Source organism: Dendronephthya gigantea, unplaced genomic scaffold (assembly GCF_004324835.1).
Source record: "Dendronephthya gigantea isolate DGI-Jeju-01 unplaced genomic scaffold, DenGig_1.0 000016F, whole genome shotgun sequence".
NCBI lineage: Eukaryota > Metazoa > Cnidaria > Anthozoa > Malacalcyonacea > Nephtheidae > Dendronephthya > Dendronephthya gigantea.
This window is the reverse complement of record NW_021163026.1, coordinates 1562842-1581700: the sequence shown is the minus strand read 5'-3', so window position 1 is coordinate 1581700 and position 18859 is coordinate 1562842. Positions and strand designations below refer to the sequence as shown.

Genomic DNA, 18859 nt, shown 5'->3' with positions numbered 1-18859 from the left:
CACTCAATATTTTAAACCGCTAGCCAGATTTCCGCGCAGTAATTAAAGAAAGGCTTGCAAAACAACAGGTGCCATTTTGGCAATCCAGGCAACCATAATGTACTTTTAACGGGCCTGCATATAAAAGAATCACAGAACACACGGTATAATCTTTTAAAGTTTGCAATAACATCACAAATTTCTACAACGGTGTTTAACACGATATCAGTACAATTTCATTTAACACAGATAGAATTACCCTAACTACTTCGATTAACAAAATAACAGGTAAATTTTTTTTGCCTAGTTCCACCCGCTCGCCACAGCGAGACTTGAAACGCGCGATTACAATTTGCATATTTTGCGATTTGTTTATTGAACTGACAAAGCATTCTGCATCAGACCAGATTCCACTGAGAATACTGGTTAAACGAAGTCGAAAGGAAATCAGCCCGCGTTCGCTTGCAGGTGAAATTAGATATTTTTGACAGTGAGTATTGTCTTGTAGACTAAATAACGGAAAGACATAACATCGCAAATCTTATAACATAATAAATTAATTCGTTTAACTTTTAATATTCTTCTACACAAAGGATAGACCTCGTTTGCCGATAGAACAACATATTTTAGGGTCCATCGAACTGTTTTATGTTCGGCACAAGGACAGAGGGTCGGAATGAAGTTCAAAATAGTCTAAATAGGTGTGCAATAGGTGAGGTACAACCTTCATGCTTGCGCGTGCATCATTCCAACCCCCTTGACAAAAGTACTATAACATGCAAACAATTTTACGGTATAGACGAATTAAGGACGAACACGATTACCATTTGCTAGCACCTAAAATGACGAACTTCGGTTCGTCCGCATAGTTCAAACTAATCATCTGTCGACTGGACAAAATATATCTTTAGAAGAATCTGAATGCATCTATAGGGTTGTTCTATTCAATAAGATCTCATCAAGAACTAACTAAATTTTATTCTGATTACATATAACCTATGTTATACACCCTTACAGGGCTATATGAAAGGTAATATTGAGCTAGGCTCGACTCCGTATGGAAAACGTTCGTGTTTCATTGTGGGTAGGGGGATTTCCTCTTCTAGTTTTGGGGGGGGGAGGGGTTCTTTCATATAACCCGGTGTTACATTCTTTGCAGGGCATTAAATTGAGCCACATACTCTAAATGGGAGGTTGGCGCATTATTAAAGTTCCCTCTCGGATCTTGACGTGAATCGCCGTAACCTTGAACGTGGTGGGGAGGTTTTAGTTTTTCTGAGGGGGTGTACCTCTTGTGGCTGTACACCGCCCCTTTCGGGCGACCACGTTTTTCGGGCTTTGGGACATCTTCGAATTCGTGATGCAAGCCGTTGTCTTGGAAACCATGGCGAACCATCTTGCTTTGGTGCGTGCGTTTGTGGGACTTCAACTGACTGAGCTGAGTAAATCGCTTGTTGCATATTTCACAACAGTAGGGCTTCTCACCTGTGTGTAGCCTCACGTGCTGATTGAGTTGACTCGCTTGCGTGAATGCTTTCCCACAGTCGTTGCACTTGTACGGTTTCTCTCCTAAGAAAGAACAGCCTGGTTTACAACAAACATAGAGTGATATCGAGATACACCTACCCCACCCCCTCCCCCCACAGGATGTTGGCATTTATTAATGACGTTTTGATGACGTCTTGATGGCGTCTTGATGACGTCTTGATGGCGTCATGATGACGCCTTGTACGCGTCAAATATCATCAAAGTACATTGGACACGGTCCAGGAAATGCCTCGTGTCGATGCCAATTGCATCGAAATCTTCCTTTACTAAACTCCCTCAAGCAATGCTTATAGTACGCAGCTGTCGGTCCAGTGCACGCTGAATTCACTGCTAGACAGACATGCAAGCACGTGATTGAAGTGTGAGTAAATAACTACCATACCCGTGTGAATCCGTCTATGCTGCTTTAACTGGCAAACTTGTTGAAAGCTTTTTCGGCAAATATCACACATGTATCTTTTTCTGGTTTCAGCTCTCACGGGAATCTCTTTTTCCCTTTGTCTGTACATGTCAGATGACGGCACTGCTGGAATGCTGTATGGTGAGAGTTTCTCCATTTCACGTTCTTTCAAGCTTGGTCCCAGATCCTTGCCGTTGAAGAGCATGTTCGACAAGTGGGTTGGCTGGGTTCTCTCCTGACGTTCTAAAACGAACAGAAGAACATCCTTGTCATCCAAACTCCTGGAGGATCATACGTGAACTAACATTATTGTTCAATGTTCGTCACTTTACTTATACTGGATAGTTCTATCAGTTCTAAACTGTTCTTCCTATAGGTCCAGTTAGGATCATCTTTTATTGATCCAGTGTTACTACAGGAGGAAACCTAAACTAAACTAACTTTATTTATACTGGATAGCTCTATCAGTTCTAAACTGTTCTTCCTAGAGGTCCAGTAAGGATCATCTCTTATTGATCCAGTGTTACTACAAGAGGAAACCTAAACTAAACTAACTTTATTTATACTGGATAGCTCTATCAGTTCTAAACTGTTCTTCCTAGAGGTCCAGTAAGGATCATCTCTTATTGATCCAGTATTACTACAGGTGGAAACCTAAACTAAACTAACTTTATTTATACTGGAGCAGTAGTTCTATCAGTTCTATAAGTCATTCTTCCAGTAAGCGGGTTTCTGAAAAACCAAGTGTAGCAGGAAGGGACTTTATAAAGAATGCATACAAATTCGTACGGTTCAAAATGCTAGCTGGTATTCATCAAAGTTACCGTATTAGATTAATATACGAAATCAAGTACTCACTCACCCATTTTGTCCCCGATGTACATGTTATGATGCAGGTGGCTATGATGGATATTATGACTATGCCCCAGTTCTCTGCTTGGACAAAAGCATGTCGTTCTATATCTCTCACTAATCTTCGTAGCATCGTCTTCGTTGGAGCGGTCAAGGTAAATCATTGTTGGGCGACTGTAATCCACCATGCTAGAGCTTTAACACAACGCTCATAATCTATGAAGGAAATCGAAAACTGTTTTTAATATTTCAGCTTTTACCTTCGAAAGCCTTACACGAAAGAAAGGTGAAGCTCAGACTGACCAGCGCTAAGCCGGTCATTAATATATAGGCGTGCGCAAGGCTAATCCCATTTGCTGCGCTAATGCATTATCTTCGCCAATCACATGCAGAGCAGGACAGTCGCGTGCAATATTAACGACTAAACTCATAAACATTTTTTGCGCAACACCATTATTGTGGGAGCTTTAAGCGCCATTTTTGTTCCGCTTGTCAAGGTCATTGCTTGTCAATGCATATAACGTCCAAAAAGCAGACTCACATTCAAAGAAACTCGTCGAAACAATGACGTTTATTTCGTTCCGTTAAGTTTCCAGCGTGTTAAACCTACTGTACTCGCGTGATTTCAAGAAAACGACCTATATTATGACGTACATATTCTGACAATAAAGTATTTGCGGCAATATCAGGTTCTTTAATTGAAACCGACAAATTATTAAATCGAAATGTTTTGTTACAGTTTTCGTCAAAGTAATTAGGCCATGTAATAAGAGCGCTCAAAATTCGATGTTTATTGATAATATTTCCGTTATAAATATAGCTCTCCAGCTCTCCCTCCCTCTGAAAAATTGCCTTTACGATTCAGAGACAAATTGCTTACACTTCATGTTGATGTTAGGTTAATGTTACAAGGACGTGTTTACAGTTCACGTGAGGTTCATTTAGACTAGCTCGTGTCAAACGAAATCTTAACCAATAATCACGTGCATTAACAACAATTTCTACCGCTGTAATTGTCTGTTTACATCAGACTCTTATGAAGGGATGTTCCTACCAATGAAGCCTGTAGGCTACTGAGTTTCATCTCTGTTGTTTTATAAATATCAGTCTTCTCAGTTGCAAAGCCAGCCAGCTCACCCGAAACCGACGTAGAATTAATGACTTTCCTATATACAACTGGGCCTAAGCCAGTTCAACTGGCTTATTACGACGTCCAGCATCATTGTTAACCTGGCAAAGTTTCGAATACCAACCAACACACGACTGAATATTTTTGTAGAGCGACATAATTAGGTCGAAAAAACTGCCGGCCAGTCCTTTGACTACATAAAGTATTTTCAGTCCTCCTGCATGGGCGAGACTTCGGGGGAGCTAATAGCAAGACCCAGCCTCGTAGACTGACCTCCTCTAATGTAGACGAAAAAGTTTTAAATATGGCTTTTTACTCGGGATTTAGTATGGATAGCATATACTACCAGTTGGCATTGACATTATATCTTGCATAAAGGTTTTTTTATCACAATAACACTCTACTTCGATAAAGACGGCATATATATAGCTACTCCTCTCATGAGCAAATTTATTTTTTCTGTGACACATAAAAAATCTAAACATGAATGTCATGATATTTTAAACACGGTAAAGACTGTCAATCTCGGTCTTGAAAACCCTGATTCACTGAAAAGATATGAAATGGACCTCTTGAACTTTTTATTATTCCTCCAAAGCGATGAATATCGGTACTTGGCGGTTGCTTTTTTAACTCCAAAACAGTCAGAGATGCTTATAGTGAAAATATGAAAGTGATTCAAATTTCTACGAGTCGGGCGGTATATAATATATATAAAGCGATATATATATAAAAGAATATCATCAATCAGTTTCCAAATTGTTTTCAGTACACAGGTGAATATATGTTTTAGGTAAATCAAGAGCTTCCTTCGTATAAAAAAATCTAGACCTGTTTACAATAACAGCAATGCATGAGAGTCTTATTGCACTGAACTATATGTTGCTATTTTTATAATGCGGATACACGCGCGACACATGCACGCGCAAAAAGGCTACATTCAGGAGCATTTTCAATAATAAACAAAACCAAAACCGCGACACGATGAAATCAAGGCACTTTTATACAGCAATAGTTAAATAGTCCGTGACGAGTTTGAGCGATTTCATGGCTATATATATATATGTATGTATATAACGCGTCCGTACACAGGCAACTAATTGAGTCTAATTCCACAGTCCTGTTAAAAATTGCACTAACACAGAGTTTGATATCAATGCATATAGGCATGCTTTTAATTATCCCGAGGCGACTCATCGGAAACTCGTCCTCTTTAATCGGTGGTGGCTTTTCGAAAGGGAACTAACGCCTTTAAAATTGTTATGGTAGAAGTTGAACTTATTCAGGGCGAATTTTTGCACCAAAATTACGTCCATCCAAAGTGCTTCAGGGCTGTATAGAAACAGTTGATAATCAACATGCTATATAACAGTGACAGACACACTAACAACAATTTCTCATTATCGGCTGGAAAATGGAAATTAACGACATATATCCATGCAGGACTATTAAGAGAATTTGAAAAGAAAAAAATATTCACCTGTCTTTTGTGCCGTGTAGCGTGTTATATAAAGGTGCAAGTACAGCACAGAACAGTAAAACTGAGATACATTTTTACTAAAGCTATATATTATATATATAAACAGTACAGTAAAACATACATGTTCTAATTCAAATTTAAACAATTTCTACAGTCAAAGACTCAAAGTCTTGTATAATGACAAAGTATGCGGCCATATTTGTACACCGACTATTTGGCGCCACTGCACGAGAAACAGTTTTGATGGCAACGTGTACGAAACATTTTCACACTTTCTAGTTTGAACCGAATTGTTCTCCAACTATCTACGTCGGAAAATGTGTTTAATTCGCTAAAAAGGATGGTGTTATCAGTTATAATACCCCCATTAAATCTAATTAATTGCTTTGCCTCACAACCGACTGCATTTACGATTTTCATGTCCGACTCACGAATCCACTGAGCTTAACATAGGATGCTTGTGAAACATGTTTGTTTGTGAAGTTTAAGTTCGAGAGATCTTGGGCGATTACCTGGGCGTAGAATGAACTATATACGTCAGTCGCGGCGACCTGCTTTTGCTGAGGTACTTGTTTCTCTTGTTCATACCAACGTTGCATAGGCAAGACTAAGCACATTAACTCGCTAAGTTGCGGTACTTGACTACAGACAGCTTGCTTTAAAATACATTAAGGAACAAAAATAGAGTCCGTATATTGGAATACGTTCATTGTGTTTGCTGTAAGAGCTTATATATACATACAATATCTCTATGAAATACGCCCGTATGCACTGTAGAGACGTTTCATTACCTCTTTAACGAACAACACGAGATCACGTCGTTCAAATGATATACACAGGTCATGCGAACTACATTTACAGATAAAATAAAACATCTTACTTGTTTCTTTAAAGTAGCGTTTTTTGAAGACAATACACGTTCAAATATATAATGTTTACACCAAGACAGGTATGGCACGGCTGAACGTCTTTGATGGATACTATCCGTGACTTATACTACTTCAAAACGAAAATAAATGGTTTGTTTTGGAACTCCACGAAGTCACATTGACTGGCCGTGGTATAAATGATAGCAATAAATGTTGTTGGAAAGTTTTACAAAAACGTTAAACGATATTCCGTCGCAAAATAAGTTGATTCATTGACCACTTGCCATGTTTGAAACGCAGCAAACTTGCCGAATTTCTTCCTTGAAAACTTCGGGAAATCTTAATGAAGCTCAGTGCTGATAAAAATGTAATTTGATACCCGAAAGCAAAGGGGCCCTGTGGTGCATGGGCAGACCTTTTAAGTGATAAAGACAAGAGTACGTATGGTTGATAAGCCCGATGAATGCAAGTAAGCCTGATAAAATGCGATATAAATACGCGAATTTTAAACATATCAGTTGATCAGGCAAATTTACGCTAGTATATATACCTTACTCTGCTCGCTTTCTCCATTCATACAAGCATCTGATCAATTTCACCAAAATACTTGGTGCAGTAAAATGCATTGAAGTATTCGCTCGCTTATAGAACAGTCTTCATTCAATCCTGCTTTTTCAAAGCGAACTCTCGACGATAAATATAAGCATCTAAGATTTGACACTTCTAAGGGTAATTCTGATACGTAGAATTAAAACTCCTGAACCGAACAGCAACTTTACGAAAAACCACTTTGGAATTAACAACAGAACGTATGCAGACGAAGATGGAAGTTCATATCTTGCGGGAAAAACCCCCGAATTTTTATATGGCGTTTCGCTGCATTCATCAGAGTTAGATGAACCTAATATTTCATAGACACATTGTACTTGACACACAAAAAATTATGGATAAAAATTTAACGTAAACAAAAAAATCGTATCTCACAATTGCCTATAATGGACCGCCTTGTTTGATAGACCTTATATTATATATATACAGGAAGATATTCAATTTGAATGCCTTTAAACTGTTCAGAACTGTTCATGTAGACTTGCTTCATGGAGTCCATGCTCCAAAGAGAAGCACAATTAACCGTAAATGATTTTCTCAGACGATTACCGTTCACTTTTGGTGTAAATATATTGCTGAATTCGAGCTTCAAGTAACGCGAGAGCACAATCCTTGATTCTACGAACTTTTCACATGCAGCTTGCTGCCTAGCTCACATCATATTTCCTCAAAACATTCCATCCAGCCATGCTTAAAAAGTAAGGAAAACCGTGGGTATATCTCATATATAAGACTGAGGAACTGCTACATATTATATTCACTGTCACTTCCTCAGGGTCCATTCTTTTTGTTGCTTAATTCTCGCCTTGCTTTGAACAAAACCGTATCTCTGAAGATGACGCAAACGTGTCATAATAAGAAATTTTTTGAACAGGAAATAAACTAGCTTTTAGGGCGGTTTTGCCAGCTGAAGTACTTCGCAGTTACTTCGAGTGTATGGGCCAATTTTTTGAAATTGATTTAATCTTTTTAGCCAAAAAATAAAAGTACAAAAAGTTTAAATACGCGGTGCTACGGCATAAAAAATACCACAACTAGTCAGCGGAATATCCTGTCGCTTATTTACCTTGACGCCTTTCGAGAAAATGCTCAAAGTCTTTAACGCACCGTAGGAGTCTTGAGTAATCGAGGTAATTTTGTCGAAATGATGCTGAGAGCTATAACCGTGCCTATAGCAAGATCCTGCATGCTTAGCTTATAGACGCGAGCTAGAGAGATGAAGGCATTTACCTGGATTCTTCAATTCAAAAGCTTATATCTGACGTGGATGTTGCAGTCCTCGTATAGACGCTCCAACCACGAAACAATCGGTTTCTAATTCAGAGTATAAATGTATAATAAATGAAGAACTCACACGAGCCGCGGAAACCTTTGTCTCCAACGCGTAAAGCAATTTACAAGCAATTGAGGATTTTCGACCGTTTTTAATTTATTTTTTCGTGTGACTAATTAAAGGTGTTTTGAGGCGCGGCGCCGATTCAGCGTCCCAAATTAAGGGGGTGTAAAAAACCTATGCAGTCACGATAAGGTTTACAACATGCGCGCTTTACCGACGATCTGTTCTCGTTGCGACGAAATTGTGAAATATAGGTGCATAATCAGTGAATCTTTCACGACAGAGGAAAACGTTTCAACGGGGCGCAAAATGCTGAAAGCTTATGTTCAAAAACACCATTATTACTCATTTATGATATGACGACGCCCAGGCTAAATGCTGTCTTGATGAGCAATATATTTTTTTTAACCAACAGGTTTAGTAAAATTGTATGTGTTAACAAGACACGTCGACAGCGAAATGAGTTATCATCCTTTTTTCCGAACGATTTTCAGACAAAGTCGTATACGAGGATATAATTATTTTCGTATTATTTAAGACCAATCGCGTTTGTAATTTAATAAGTCGGCGAAAAAATGTCTAAGAGGACAATATATATTAAGTGCGAGTTCTAATTTCATCACCTCCATTCCTTTTGTGCGAACAAAAGCAGTCGTTTTTTTTCCGATTATTTCTATTATCTTCAAAATCTTGCCAGCACATTTTCAAAAACTTCGCGGCAAAGAAATGAGAAAACTATATTAAATATTCCGCGCATGCATAGAAGTTATACCGTGGATTACGTGCAGAACAGCACGCATTATCGAAGCCAAAGAATTTTAAAAAACGTCTCGGGCAAAGTGGATCACTCTAAAATGGGATGCTAAAAGAGTTGTTTTGATGTTGCTAAGGCGACGGGAACAAAGTGCCACTTAGCTTTAATAATTATTTAGTTTATAACTATAAATGCATTCTAGAATTCATACCGAGGTTACGATAAACATCTGCCAATTATGTCATGAAAACATTTTGACCTCGGAGTGTGAAATTAAAATTTTCAGGGCGTTACACATTAGACCAAGCTTCGATCTCCGAACAATTCCTCGTCATCAGAATCACAATTTACATCCAACTATATACATACAAAGACCGTTTGTGAAGAGTGTAGGTTACATAAATCGCTTATTCCTCAAACATATAAGTTCCTATGTAACTGACATTCGAATAAACTTCACTTATTCTCACTTTCTCTATAAGTTCTTGTTGTAATTTTAATGAATGTACATTCACATCCAGCTTTAATTATGATATATGATACATCACATAATTAACACAAAACTTTCCTGAAAATCGCTGTATGCGGCATGCAGAACGCGTCCTGTCTAAACATTTTTCTTGATAAAGTTTTCGTCTGTTGATTTTAGCGGCTGCAAAGTGTTTATTCCTGTAATATTACCATGCCCAAATATGCTACGCCCTAAATCTAATCTTTGCTTAATCCTATAAGTCCATTTAGGGTTAGAATAGGTAGTATTAGGGCTCAATAAATTTGGATTAGCGCTCATGATTAAGGCTGGGCAAGGATTACTTTCTGTCTAACTTCATGACAAACATGAAAGCGTCTATTATTCAATCAACGATAACTGATAGATTTTTCCTAGAACGAAAAGCGGTACAGATATGGGAAGACAATAGTGAAATACGATACAGGTACAGCTGAAATACCATACCTCCCAGAGTATAAACTTCATATGCTGATACGTTTCACGACAAACGTTGTGTACGTATAAATTAAATACGTTCAAAGTAATTTAAGTAAAGCTATACAAAGGAACAAAAAATCTAACTTTACACATTCGTCATTGACATCCTCCCTTTCATCACCCCCTCCCCCCCCCGAACATCTCAGCTGCGAGGAATACGTGATGTGTCACCTAAAACTTAGGCATCTTTGAGAAGGTCGATGTAAACACAACGTTTATTAAATACTGTTTTTTATTGTCACTAACTTTAGAGCATCTTTATAAAATTTCATTACGGGAAGAGCATTAAAACCTACTTGACAGGGCATGTGTTTCTTTTACATATAAATATATATCTATAGTCAAGACTGTGTAAAGTAAATTCTTTTTCTGGGTCCGAGGATTTAACAGGTTGAAGAACAAATGCATGTAGTCGTAGAGAACAGTTAATCCGAGTTGTTATATAATTATTCATGTCTTTAGAAATTTATTGTTTTCATGGTCAATGAACACCAAAGTATTATAGTCGATAGCATAGCGAGACATATCGTCGCGATGGCTGCGAAACTGTTATAGTCAGTGCATGATACGAGTAATTAAAGCCTTCAACCAATGGAAAGCAATACGAATTTGTCCAAAATGAAAGATATTTGAATATTTTCTTACATAAATAACGAAAACTACAGTGCTTCTCAGCCCAGCGATTATCCGGGCTTGATCGTCTTCGATAGTTGATAAACTTTTGCTTTTGCAAATACTGCCCTGCATGTGGCTTTGCCTTTGATAAACCTTTCAGCAAGCGTATACTGCATGGCTTATCTGCACTACAGCTCAACACAGCATTGTCAAAAGTATTCAAAGCACTCGAGGAATTGACTTGCATTTATAACACATTATTTTATAAAGTTGTCAAAGTGCATGTCGTACTTCAGGAGAATGAGATGGGCAATTTGAAAGTACTATCAGAAAATTCAGTCACAAGTTACAACATTCTGAACTGAAAGTGTGACATAACCGTCACACAGAAACACGCACAAAAAACAAGATGTGTTTATATTGCTTCATTTGTCAAAAGGGTATATCATTTGATTCGACACTGCAGGGGATGGCTTGATAAACCCGGCCATTTGGTTGTTAATGTTGGTGCGAGACCAAAATTTTCCGCTTCCAGATAAACAGCGCTGACAAGCCGATAAATCAACAGCTGAAATAGTTTCGTTTCATCATGCCATAGCTATACCGATATTCACATTTGAAAAAAGACTGCTGTGACTAACTATAAGATACTGAGACAGATACATCTGATTCAAGCTCATGCATTTCATTCCCTTCCATCGCGAATACGATGAACTATATATCAGCTCGCATTTGCATTAGTCCACGACGCTTGATATGAAAAGATGTCAGTCAAAAGTGCTTGACCTACTTCAGTGAAATAAAACGGACATTTGGAAATATCACAACGCCAGTCGCAACATATCGTCCGAAATTGGTGCACCTGTTTAGTTGATCTTAAAAGAATAACACCATGCATGTCAAAGTCGTACATGTCAAAAGTTATTTTTGCTTCGACAATGCAGGAAATGGCATGAAAACATGCCGCGTGATTATTATCGATAGGATCCCAAAATTTTCCTCTATCATTGTAATATTAGCGCCAGCTGATAATTATTGTAACCTATACTAAAACATGCTCGCGGCTAAAATTAGGGCTTGTTTACATCGAGCGAGTTATCTCGGCTAGGCGAGGTGAAACTATACATAAAATGAAAGCCTAACAACAATTAAGGCTTTGATGTGATGCACTTTTTACCTCGCCTAGCCGGGATAACACGCGCCATGCATAAACAGGTCCTTAGTTTATTTAGGTGAATTACAGTTTATACATACACGCTCGAGAACGCGTGTTGCACTCAGATAATTTAGCATATGACAGAATATGACAGAGTGAGAGAGTACAAACACGATATATGGGAGATGTATGTCAGTATGACATTATACCCTTGACAGACATCGCATAGAATATTAATAACGCATAATTTATAATACATGCAGCTTCTCACACAAGTTTAGTCAAAGTAACCCTCTCTTTGCCAACGCATACAAGCATGCATCTTATAAAATAACCACTATATACATATTTAGTTTCTGTCAGAGCAAATTTTTTTTATCAAAATGCACGATTAGTGTTTGCTGGCGAAAATTTCTGCTTGATCTATATTGCAATGAAGGTACAACTTCGAATCAAATGTCGTATAATAATAACTGCCTATATGGCTATAAAAATAGACAAAAACTGAAACTCTAGACGTTTCTGCCTACGAGCCTTCATCCGAATAAGCATGCAAGTCTTCGAACAAAGCCCCTTATTCCTTAATTGGTCGAAAAGTCGAGACGTTTTTTGTCTATTTTAAGCAGTTGTTATTATACCACATTTGATACGAAGTTGTTTGAAGACGCTGCCACGCTGCTTCCTAATTATATCTTATAGTAAACATATGCAAAGATTATATGGGTTGACGTTTTTCTAAGCGAAGCCGGCAATATATTACGTCTACAATCATATATAGACACAACTAGACAGGCTTGTTCTAAATTAGGTTTCACCTTTGCTGCAAGATATTTTTTTATCAAAAAGATGTAAATAAAGTTAACCCAGCCCCCTTCGTACAATATTTCTTAATTTCTTAATTCAAGTATATCACTGAATATACACTCGATCGTGCATCTTATCAACATTTTTTAGAAAGGGTGGGAAGATGGCCACTTGCAATCATATATTTAGTACCTAGAGTCTTAAAGGCAGTTTTCTCGTCTGCTTCATCAAATAAAATTTTTCCCCCGCTGGATTGAAGAAATTAATCTTAAGGTCAGTTCACATGATCTAATTTTGTCAGATCAAATCACTTTTGATCGATGTTTTATAGTCAGTTGACTTGCAATATCTATATAGGGCAGCGAATTAACGAATCAACAAAAGCCATGCAATGCTTTATCAATAATAGATTACATTCCATACGTCAGAAGTGCATGAATTGAATCCGAGACTGATTGGATCTTGCATGCATGTGTACAACTTTTAAAACGAGTATAATGCAAAGTATTATCGGTAAAAAAGCTACAAGTCCACAACCTATGCAGAGTTCTAGAAGGTGGAGCATCAAGGATTTACCAACAAGTATTTCAGAATGATATAAGACTACACAACTGATCTATAATTGGTACTCTGTACGTGAACTTGGTTTTTTTTGCATTTCAACTGCTTAAAATTGTTCAAATTTCAGAATGGTGTTTCTCGACGCATAATTGAGCCTTGATCAGAAAGGATGATTGTATCCTAACTTCAACCCTAAAGGACCCTGCGTGCCATAACGTGATGCGAATTATCCACGGATGTTTAATTGAAAAGTCACCACAAAATTCAATGGTCATTCGTGTTTTATAGTCGCCCTAATCTTAGTCTAAATCAACCATTACCTTTGCATGTTTTATACAGTATGCATGCAATTGAATCATCTAATCTGTTATCTCATCACAAAGTCTTATCTTTCCTATATCCTATTATCCTCTACAACTCTACCATGGCCCATATATGCCCTAAGCCCTCTTAAAACTAAGCCGCCGTATTCTTTTACATAGCAGACCAATTATCAACACTCGTTCTAATGTGACTTCAAACTGATACGAGTCACGAAATTCAACGCGCTTAATCGTTAGTCTTATTGACACTCGAAAATTTCTATCTAATGCCCAATAGGATTTCAGCCCGTCTCAGCTTCTGTTAAATTCTCGAATGTAACAAGACTACAAGTGCTTAATTTCCACCGAAAACGGCGAGTTGTGACAATAGCAAAAAGAGTAGAAAAAAACCGCCACTAAAATACGAACACATGTACGAATATCAATATATAGCATTTGATAACAACCTATAGGTACAACATATGTGCATAAATAGTAAAAAAAAGCCAATAAATCATACCAAATATTCGCCCTTTATCTTCATACCTTATCCCAAGCAATGTTATTCACATTAGGAAATTATGATCGGAATTAATTAACCTTTATATAACTATAGATATAAGCGTCTGCCGTGCTGGAAAAAAATTGCAAACGAGTTCCAAAAAGAGGTAAAAAATAATACTGAGCGATTAAGTTTGTTGGATTTTTTCAATAAAAAAAGATAAATATATCTATCTATATATATATCATCGCATCTTGTCGGTGGGCCTATAGTTTTGGCCATTTTAGTACTTGCAAAATATAAAAAATTAGAAAATTATCACATACTGATTTATATCCCTTTGAAACTGTGGAAAAAAGCCCTAGGACTCCAGGTATAACCCCTGATGAGCGTGATCGGTATCTGGTATCTTGAAACTGCTCCCATTCATCGAGCTATCACGCCAACAGGGATTAGACAACGGGCGAAAATTATCCCATTTAAGTGCGCGAAATATTTCCGTGACGACTTGCTGTTGCCATGGTCTAGAAATGACACTCATTGACTGACTGACGACAACGAATACTGCGTTGTCCTATACAGTTTTACGATCAATATTCTATATATTATTTCTATGAAGTTTGAAAGAAATGTGGCCTACCTCGTGACTATGCATGCATATATGACCTTGCGCGCCTTCACAGCTAGTCAACTTTACAAGTGCCTCGGATAGATTTTAATACAACCGCCGTATGTTCCACGAGGACAATATTCATAAGTTTGTATATAGAAATTATTGTACTCTAATTTGTCAGTTATGAAAACTGTCCGTATATTAGCCTATATTGGGAGTAAGTCATGAGGCTTCTCTTATGAACGCACTAGGGGTTCTCGGCTATTAGAGGATATGGAGGAAGATAATAAATGTCCTGCCGTAATAGGATAGAATCTAGCTTTAAATGCCAAAAAAAATCCTTCTTAGAATTTCACTGATAATTTAAGTTTAAAAAATCGTCAAGCAGACCTTGGACTCAGTAAATACCATGTCCTCAAACGCGCTTGTCATAAGGGATGCTTTACTTGACGTATGACGTCAAAATTAAAGTACGTTTTCTTTCAATAAGTGCCAGGAACATCCTGAAGAAACCCATATAGCGTTTTTAGACACAGACGTATAGGATATTTTTTTGAAGTAAAAAAATTCTCGATGTCAAGATGGTATAAAAACTGCGTTAAAGTCGTGTATAAAGTCGACGTATAAACATGTTTAGGCAAACGAATTACCCATTTCGCTTATTCGTGATCTTTCTTGGTACTGTTTTCTGGCATGTTGATTGAATAGATCAATAGATTATCACGGATTAGATTTCTGATGGAAGTGTACTTGAAAATTTGCTTAATCCTTTGATCTGTGTGGGCCTGATATAAATTCCATTCGGATGGCAAAAAAACAAAAAAAAAAAACCGAATTCATGAATTCGGTTCCTCAGTCGTTTTTCTTCTACGCATTTACAGAAACATAATTTTTCGCGCTCATTTCGTATTCAAAGCCTTAGCCTTGTTTGGGAAATTCGATTATTGAAACAGACACCTTATCTTCATGGTAACCTAGATGTGGTTTTAGACGATGCATATAGCAAACAAAAAGGTCTTTTTTATTGCGTCAAAGAAACGAATAAAAGCTTTAGATTTACTATATTTTTTTACATTTTCGATTCTATTGTTGAACTAACCCAAACCTGGGTCTTACTTTAACGGATCTTACCTTATCTGAGGATATCGACAAAGTATGGCGCGCGCGTTTCTTTGTGGTCTTTCTCGTTCAATGTCCGTACGATTTTATGAAAAAGCAACAATATACAGTACAGATCTATTTAGCGCACCAGTTAAGACCTTTTAATAATGAAGGAGTGACGACGGGTGTTTCCTTCGATTTCTTAGCACGAGAGATGTTCTAGGCTTTTAGCCACCCTGAACTACCCAGCTGGGGTTCTAAACTTGCACAATAAACTTTACGAGAGTTCAACTTTGTCACGTTGTTATTGCTTGTTCGAGAGTTTCCAAACAATAGTCATGCCCATGGACCGGTAGAAACACAATGATAGCAGCTTTGAAAAAAGGGAAAATATTATTCGTATAGAAATCTGAGGACTAACCGATCTCATGTCGTGGCAAGCCTTAAACCATGCCCATGGTTTCGGATTTTAGGGCCTATATATGTTTTGTGAGAGTCTTGACTTCTACTTAATTATTCGCAGTATATATTGCATGTCTGTTGTCAGTCACCAAGAAATCGCCACGTATCTCAGAACCGGATTTCAAGAAAGCAACAAAAAATAATCCATAATTACACTGCGTATTTTGAAAATAATCCGGGTGTCGAAATAGCGTTCTGAAGCCTTCTCAAACTCGTTTTATGTTCTCTAACGCCTGATAGAGTGTAGTTTAAATATTGAAAAACACATCGTGTTCGATAAAGCGTTCATAATTCCTGTATTTCGTTTATTCAAACTAGAAAAACGAGGAATACATCAATTTGTCTGATGAATAAATTGAATGCTGTTCTTAGACTTCGAGACCTCGCAAGCAGTTTGAAACTTTTAATCTATGGACTCCTTCACAGAAAAAAATGGAAACCTGTGTACATGAATGATCGTGCAGGGAGCGTTAATTTTGTGTGTTATGTAAATTTGCAAAGGCGTCATGTAGGCTGCACGATTAAGTACAATGTATTCGCCACATATTTACGTGAAACGGAACCAAAATAAGATGGCTGTTAGACGAAGTTGAACAAGTTTTCCGCTTTCGTTATGAAAGGCCGTTTGTCTCTGCAATATCATGCTAAATTCGTCGGTACAGACAAAACACTCCTCTTATATGAGAGCTGAGCGTGCAAGATTCGCATAGCGATGAAGCAATTTGGATAAGAGCAAGACTATAATTGCCTAAAAAATTCAGGAAAATTAACTTGCGTAAAAATGCATGGCGTTGCTCTTTACTAATTATTTTTTCTCCTGCCAATTTCAAGCCGAAAGCGAAAGATTCTATCGGCTTTTTATCCGGTTTTCTAGCGTAACACATCATTATGAATAAAGAAGTCTTGGCAGGTTTTTTTAAATGAATCGAAAATTCCTGCTTCGAATCTAAAATGTTTGACAAATTACTCAGCTGCTCGCGAACTCCTCCCCGTATTACGATTGCCATTATGTTCGACGAATAAATAGCTGTTTAATTTTGCAAACTGTTTAAACTTTCACAAATGCGCAATGTTGCGTTGACGAATTAGACCTCAGTGTAAGCATAGTATGGCAGGCGTAGCTATATGAAATCGTCGCAGACACGATGGAAAGTCGCACACAAGTCAGCATACGCAGCACAACAAAGAATAACATCAAAATATTATTCGTACTTACATTTACAGATTAGAACGTGCTTTGAAATTCTAATTGACAACCACTTTCGCCGTAAATACACTCCCAGCCTCAATATTGTTCGTTTATTACGGCGTAATCCCACCCCTCAAATACTTTCCATTAGACCATAGGTTGCTAAACTTTCTTCCCAACGGCTTACAAACCCAGCACGTATTCCGAGAAAGACACGGTAGAAAAAAACACGGCAGATGGCCTTAATCAATGCTTTAGAAAACGCAATGAAGAATTCTCAAACATAGATTACAAGATTCCAATCGCACTGTAGGTCTTTTGGCTACGATTAATAATTAATACATTGTATTATTCAAAGCTGAAATTGGCGTGCGCTTTTGTATTTGTTCACGAAGTGTTACATAGAATTCTCGACTGCATCTGGCTAGAATTTTCGGCTGCGCAATTCAGAGAGAATCTTAAGATATTTCGATATCAAGCAGGAAGCCGTTGCTATCATATTTCGCCTTCGATCACGCTGTTCCTGCAAATTTACGAAAAGCGATATCTTTGTAAAAAAAAATTCGAAAAAAACACCCTAACAAATTGTGAGTATTAATATTTACTTTAAACCATTCTACGATTTTCTTTCGGAACTTCCTGTTTTTAAAATTTCTCGTATCGGAGCTTATATAAACTAAAGCGATGATGTTAACTAACAATTCTGCGCTGCAGGTCCGTACTAGAGTTACAATCGCCGAAATTGTTGATGAATATACTACCCGGTATATACCGAACAAATAGCAACTTTTTTTTACAAGTTAGTTTAAATAATATGAAATAAACTACAGCAGAATCATCGCATGTGCTAACGCTGTTGAACGAAGCTTATAAGCGATAAGGAATCGGATGTCTACACCGGGGCATAACCATTGACTTGTGTGTGCAAGAACCTGTCTCGTCCGTCACGTCTTTGCTGTGAAAATGTCAAGCCTTTGTAAATTTATCAACTAATTATGAGTCCACAGAAGTAAACTAACACGGTATAACAAATATTAGTCACGTAGTCTCGATAAGGCTTCGTAGGAGGAGCGCGAATAACATGGCGTTTCGCGTACATCAGGGCTTCCTTGCCGTGTTCTGTGACTAAATTTGTTATGACTACCAGTGGCACGATTCGGGCCACTAAGCAACACTGTTTGAGCCGCGCTTGCAAGATTCCACAAGCCAAAATGTTTTGTAAATACGGCGGGATAATGTACAAGAAACGTACTAGATTGCACTACGTATGGCAAATCCGTGGATCTTGGAAACAAACATACCGCGGGAGCAATTAGTGTAGAATCAACTACTATGTTATACATTTGAATTGATACATTTATAACTGTTCGTGAACGACGCTTCGCCGCTTCCACGAACAGCGATCGAATGCTGGCATTATTCAATATTATGGCGCATTACTCTTCCTTCCTGACTGCAAGCGAAGTTAATCTATCGGTAGATTTAAAAAAGAAATCGATTCCTTACCTGTCTATTGTTTTCTAAGACACTTTTTTTTCTGCAATCCCTACGCCGCCAGACATCGCAAGAACAATAATCATTCAAGCTTTCATAGAAATATCTGGACTCCG

At 37.7% G+C, this 18859-nt stretch overlaps 1 protein-coding gene across 5 annotated transcripts; it reads right to left on the bottom strand.

The window, feature by feature from the left end:
• Positions 1–147: 147 nt before the first annotated feature.
• Positions 148–18828, bottom strand: LOC114520723 (zinc finger protein 554-like). Of its 5 annotated transcripts, XM_028541051.1 has the most exons (5): positions 18756–18782; positions 8097–8180; positions 2790–2995; positions 1910–2170; positions 148–1548 (listed from the first exon to the last, which is right to left on the bottom strand). In XM_028541051.1, exons 3-5 carry the CDS (start codon positions 2965–2967, stop codon positions 1124–1126), a joined length of 864 nt encoding a protein of 287 aa, XP_028396852.1. In that variant the 5' UTR covers positions 2968–2995; positions 8097–8180; positions 18756–18782; the 3' UTR covers positions 148–1123. The 5 variants fall into 5 exon arrangements, with proteins under 5 accessions (XP_028396852.1, XP_028396848.1, XP_028396850.1 ...); XM_028541047.1 differs by lacking the exon at positions 8097–8180 and having other exon boundaries at positions 18756–18828; XM_028541049.1 differs by lacking the exons at positions 8097–8180; positions 18756–18782 and adding an exon at positions 17277–17672.
• Between the last annotated feature and the right edge of the window lie 31 nt (positions 18829–18859).

What these genes read in the sequence shown, in the direction of transcription:
- LOC114520723 (XM_028541047.1), bottom strand. Translation starts at nt 2,967, where the DNA reads ATGGTGGATTACAGTCGCCCAACAATGATTTACCTTGACCGCTCCAAC. An exon ending in GTACATCGGGGACAAAATGG is followed by an intron (nt 2,171 to 2,789) that starts GTGAGTGAGTAC and finishes TGTTCGTTTTAG; the next exon opens with AACGTCAGGAGAGAACCCAG. An exon ending in GCATAGACGGATTCACACGG is followed by an intron (nt 1,549 to 1,909) that starts GTATGGTAGTTA and finishes GTTCTTTCTTAG; the next exon opens with GAGAGAAACCGTACAAGTGC.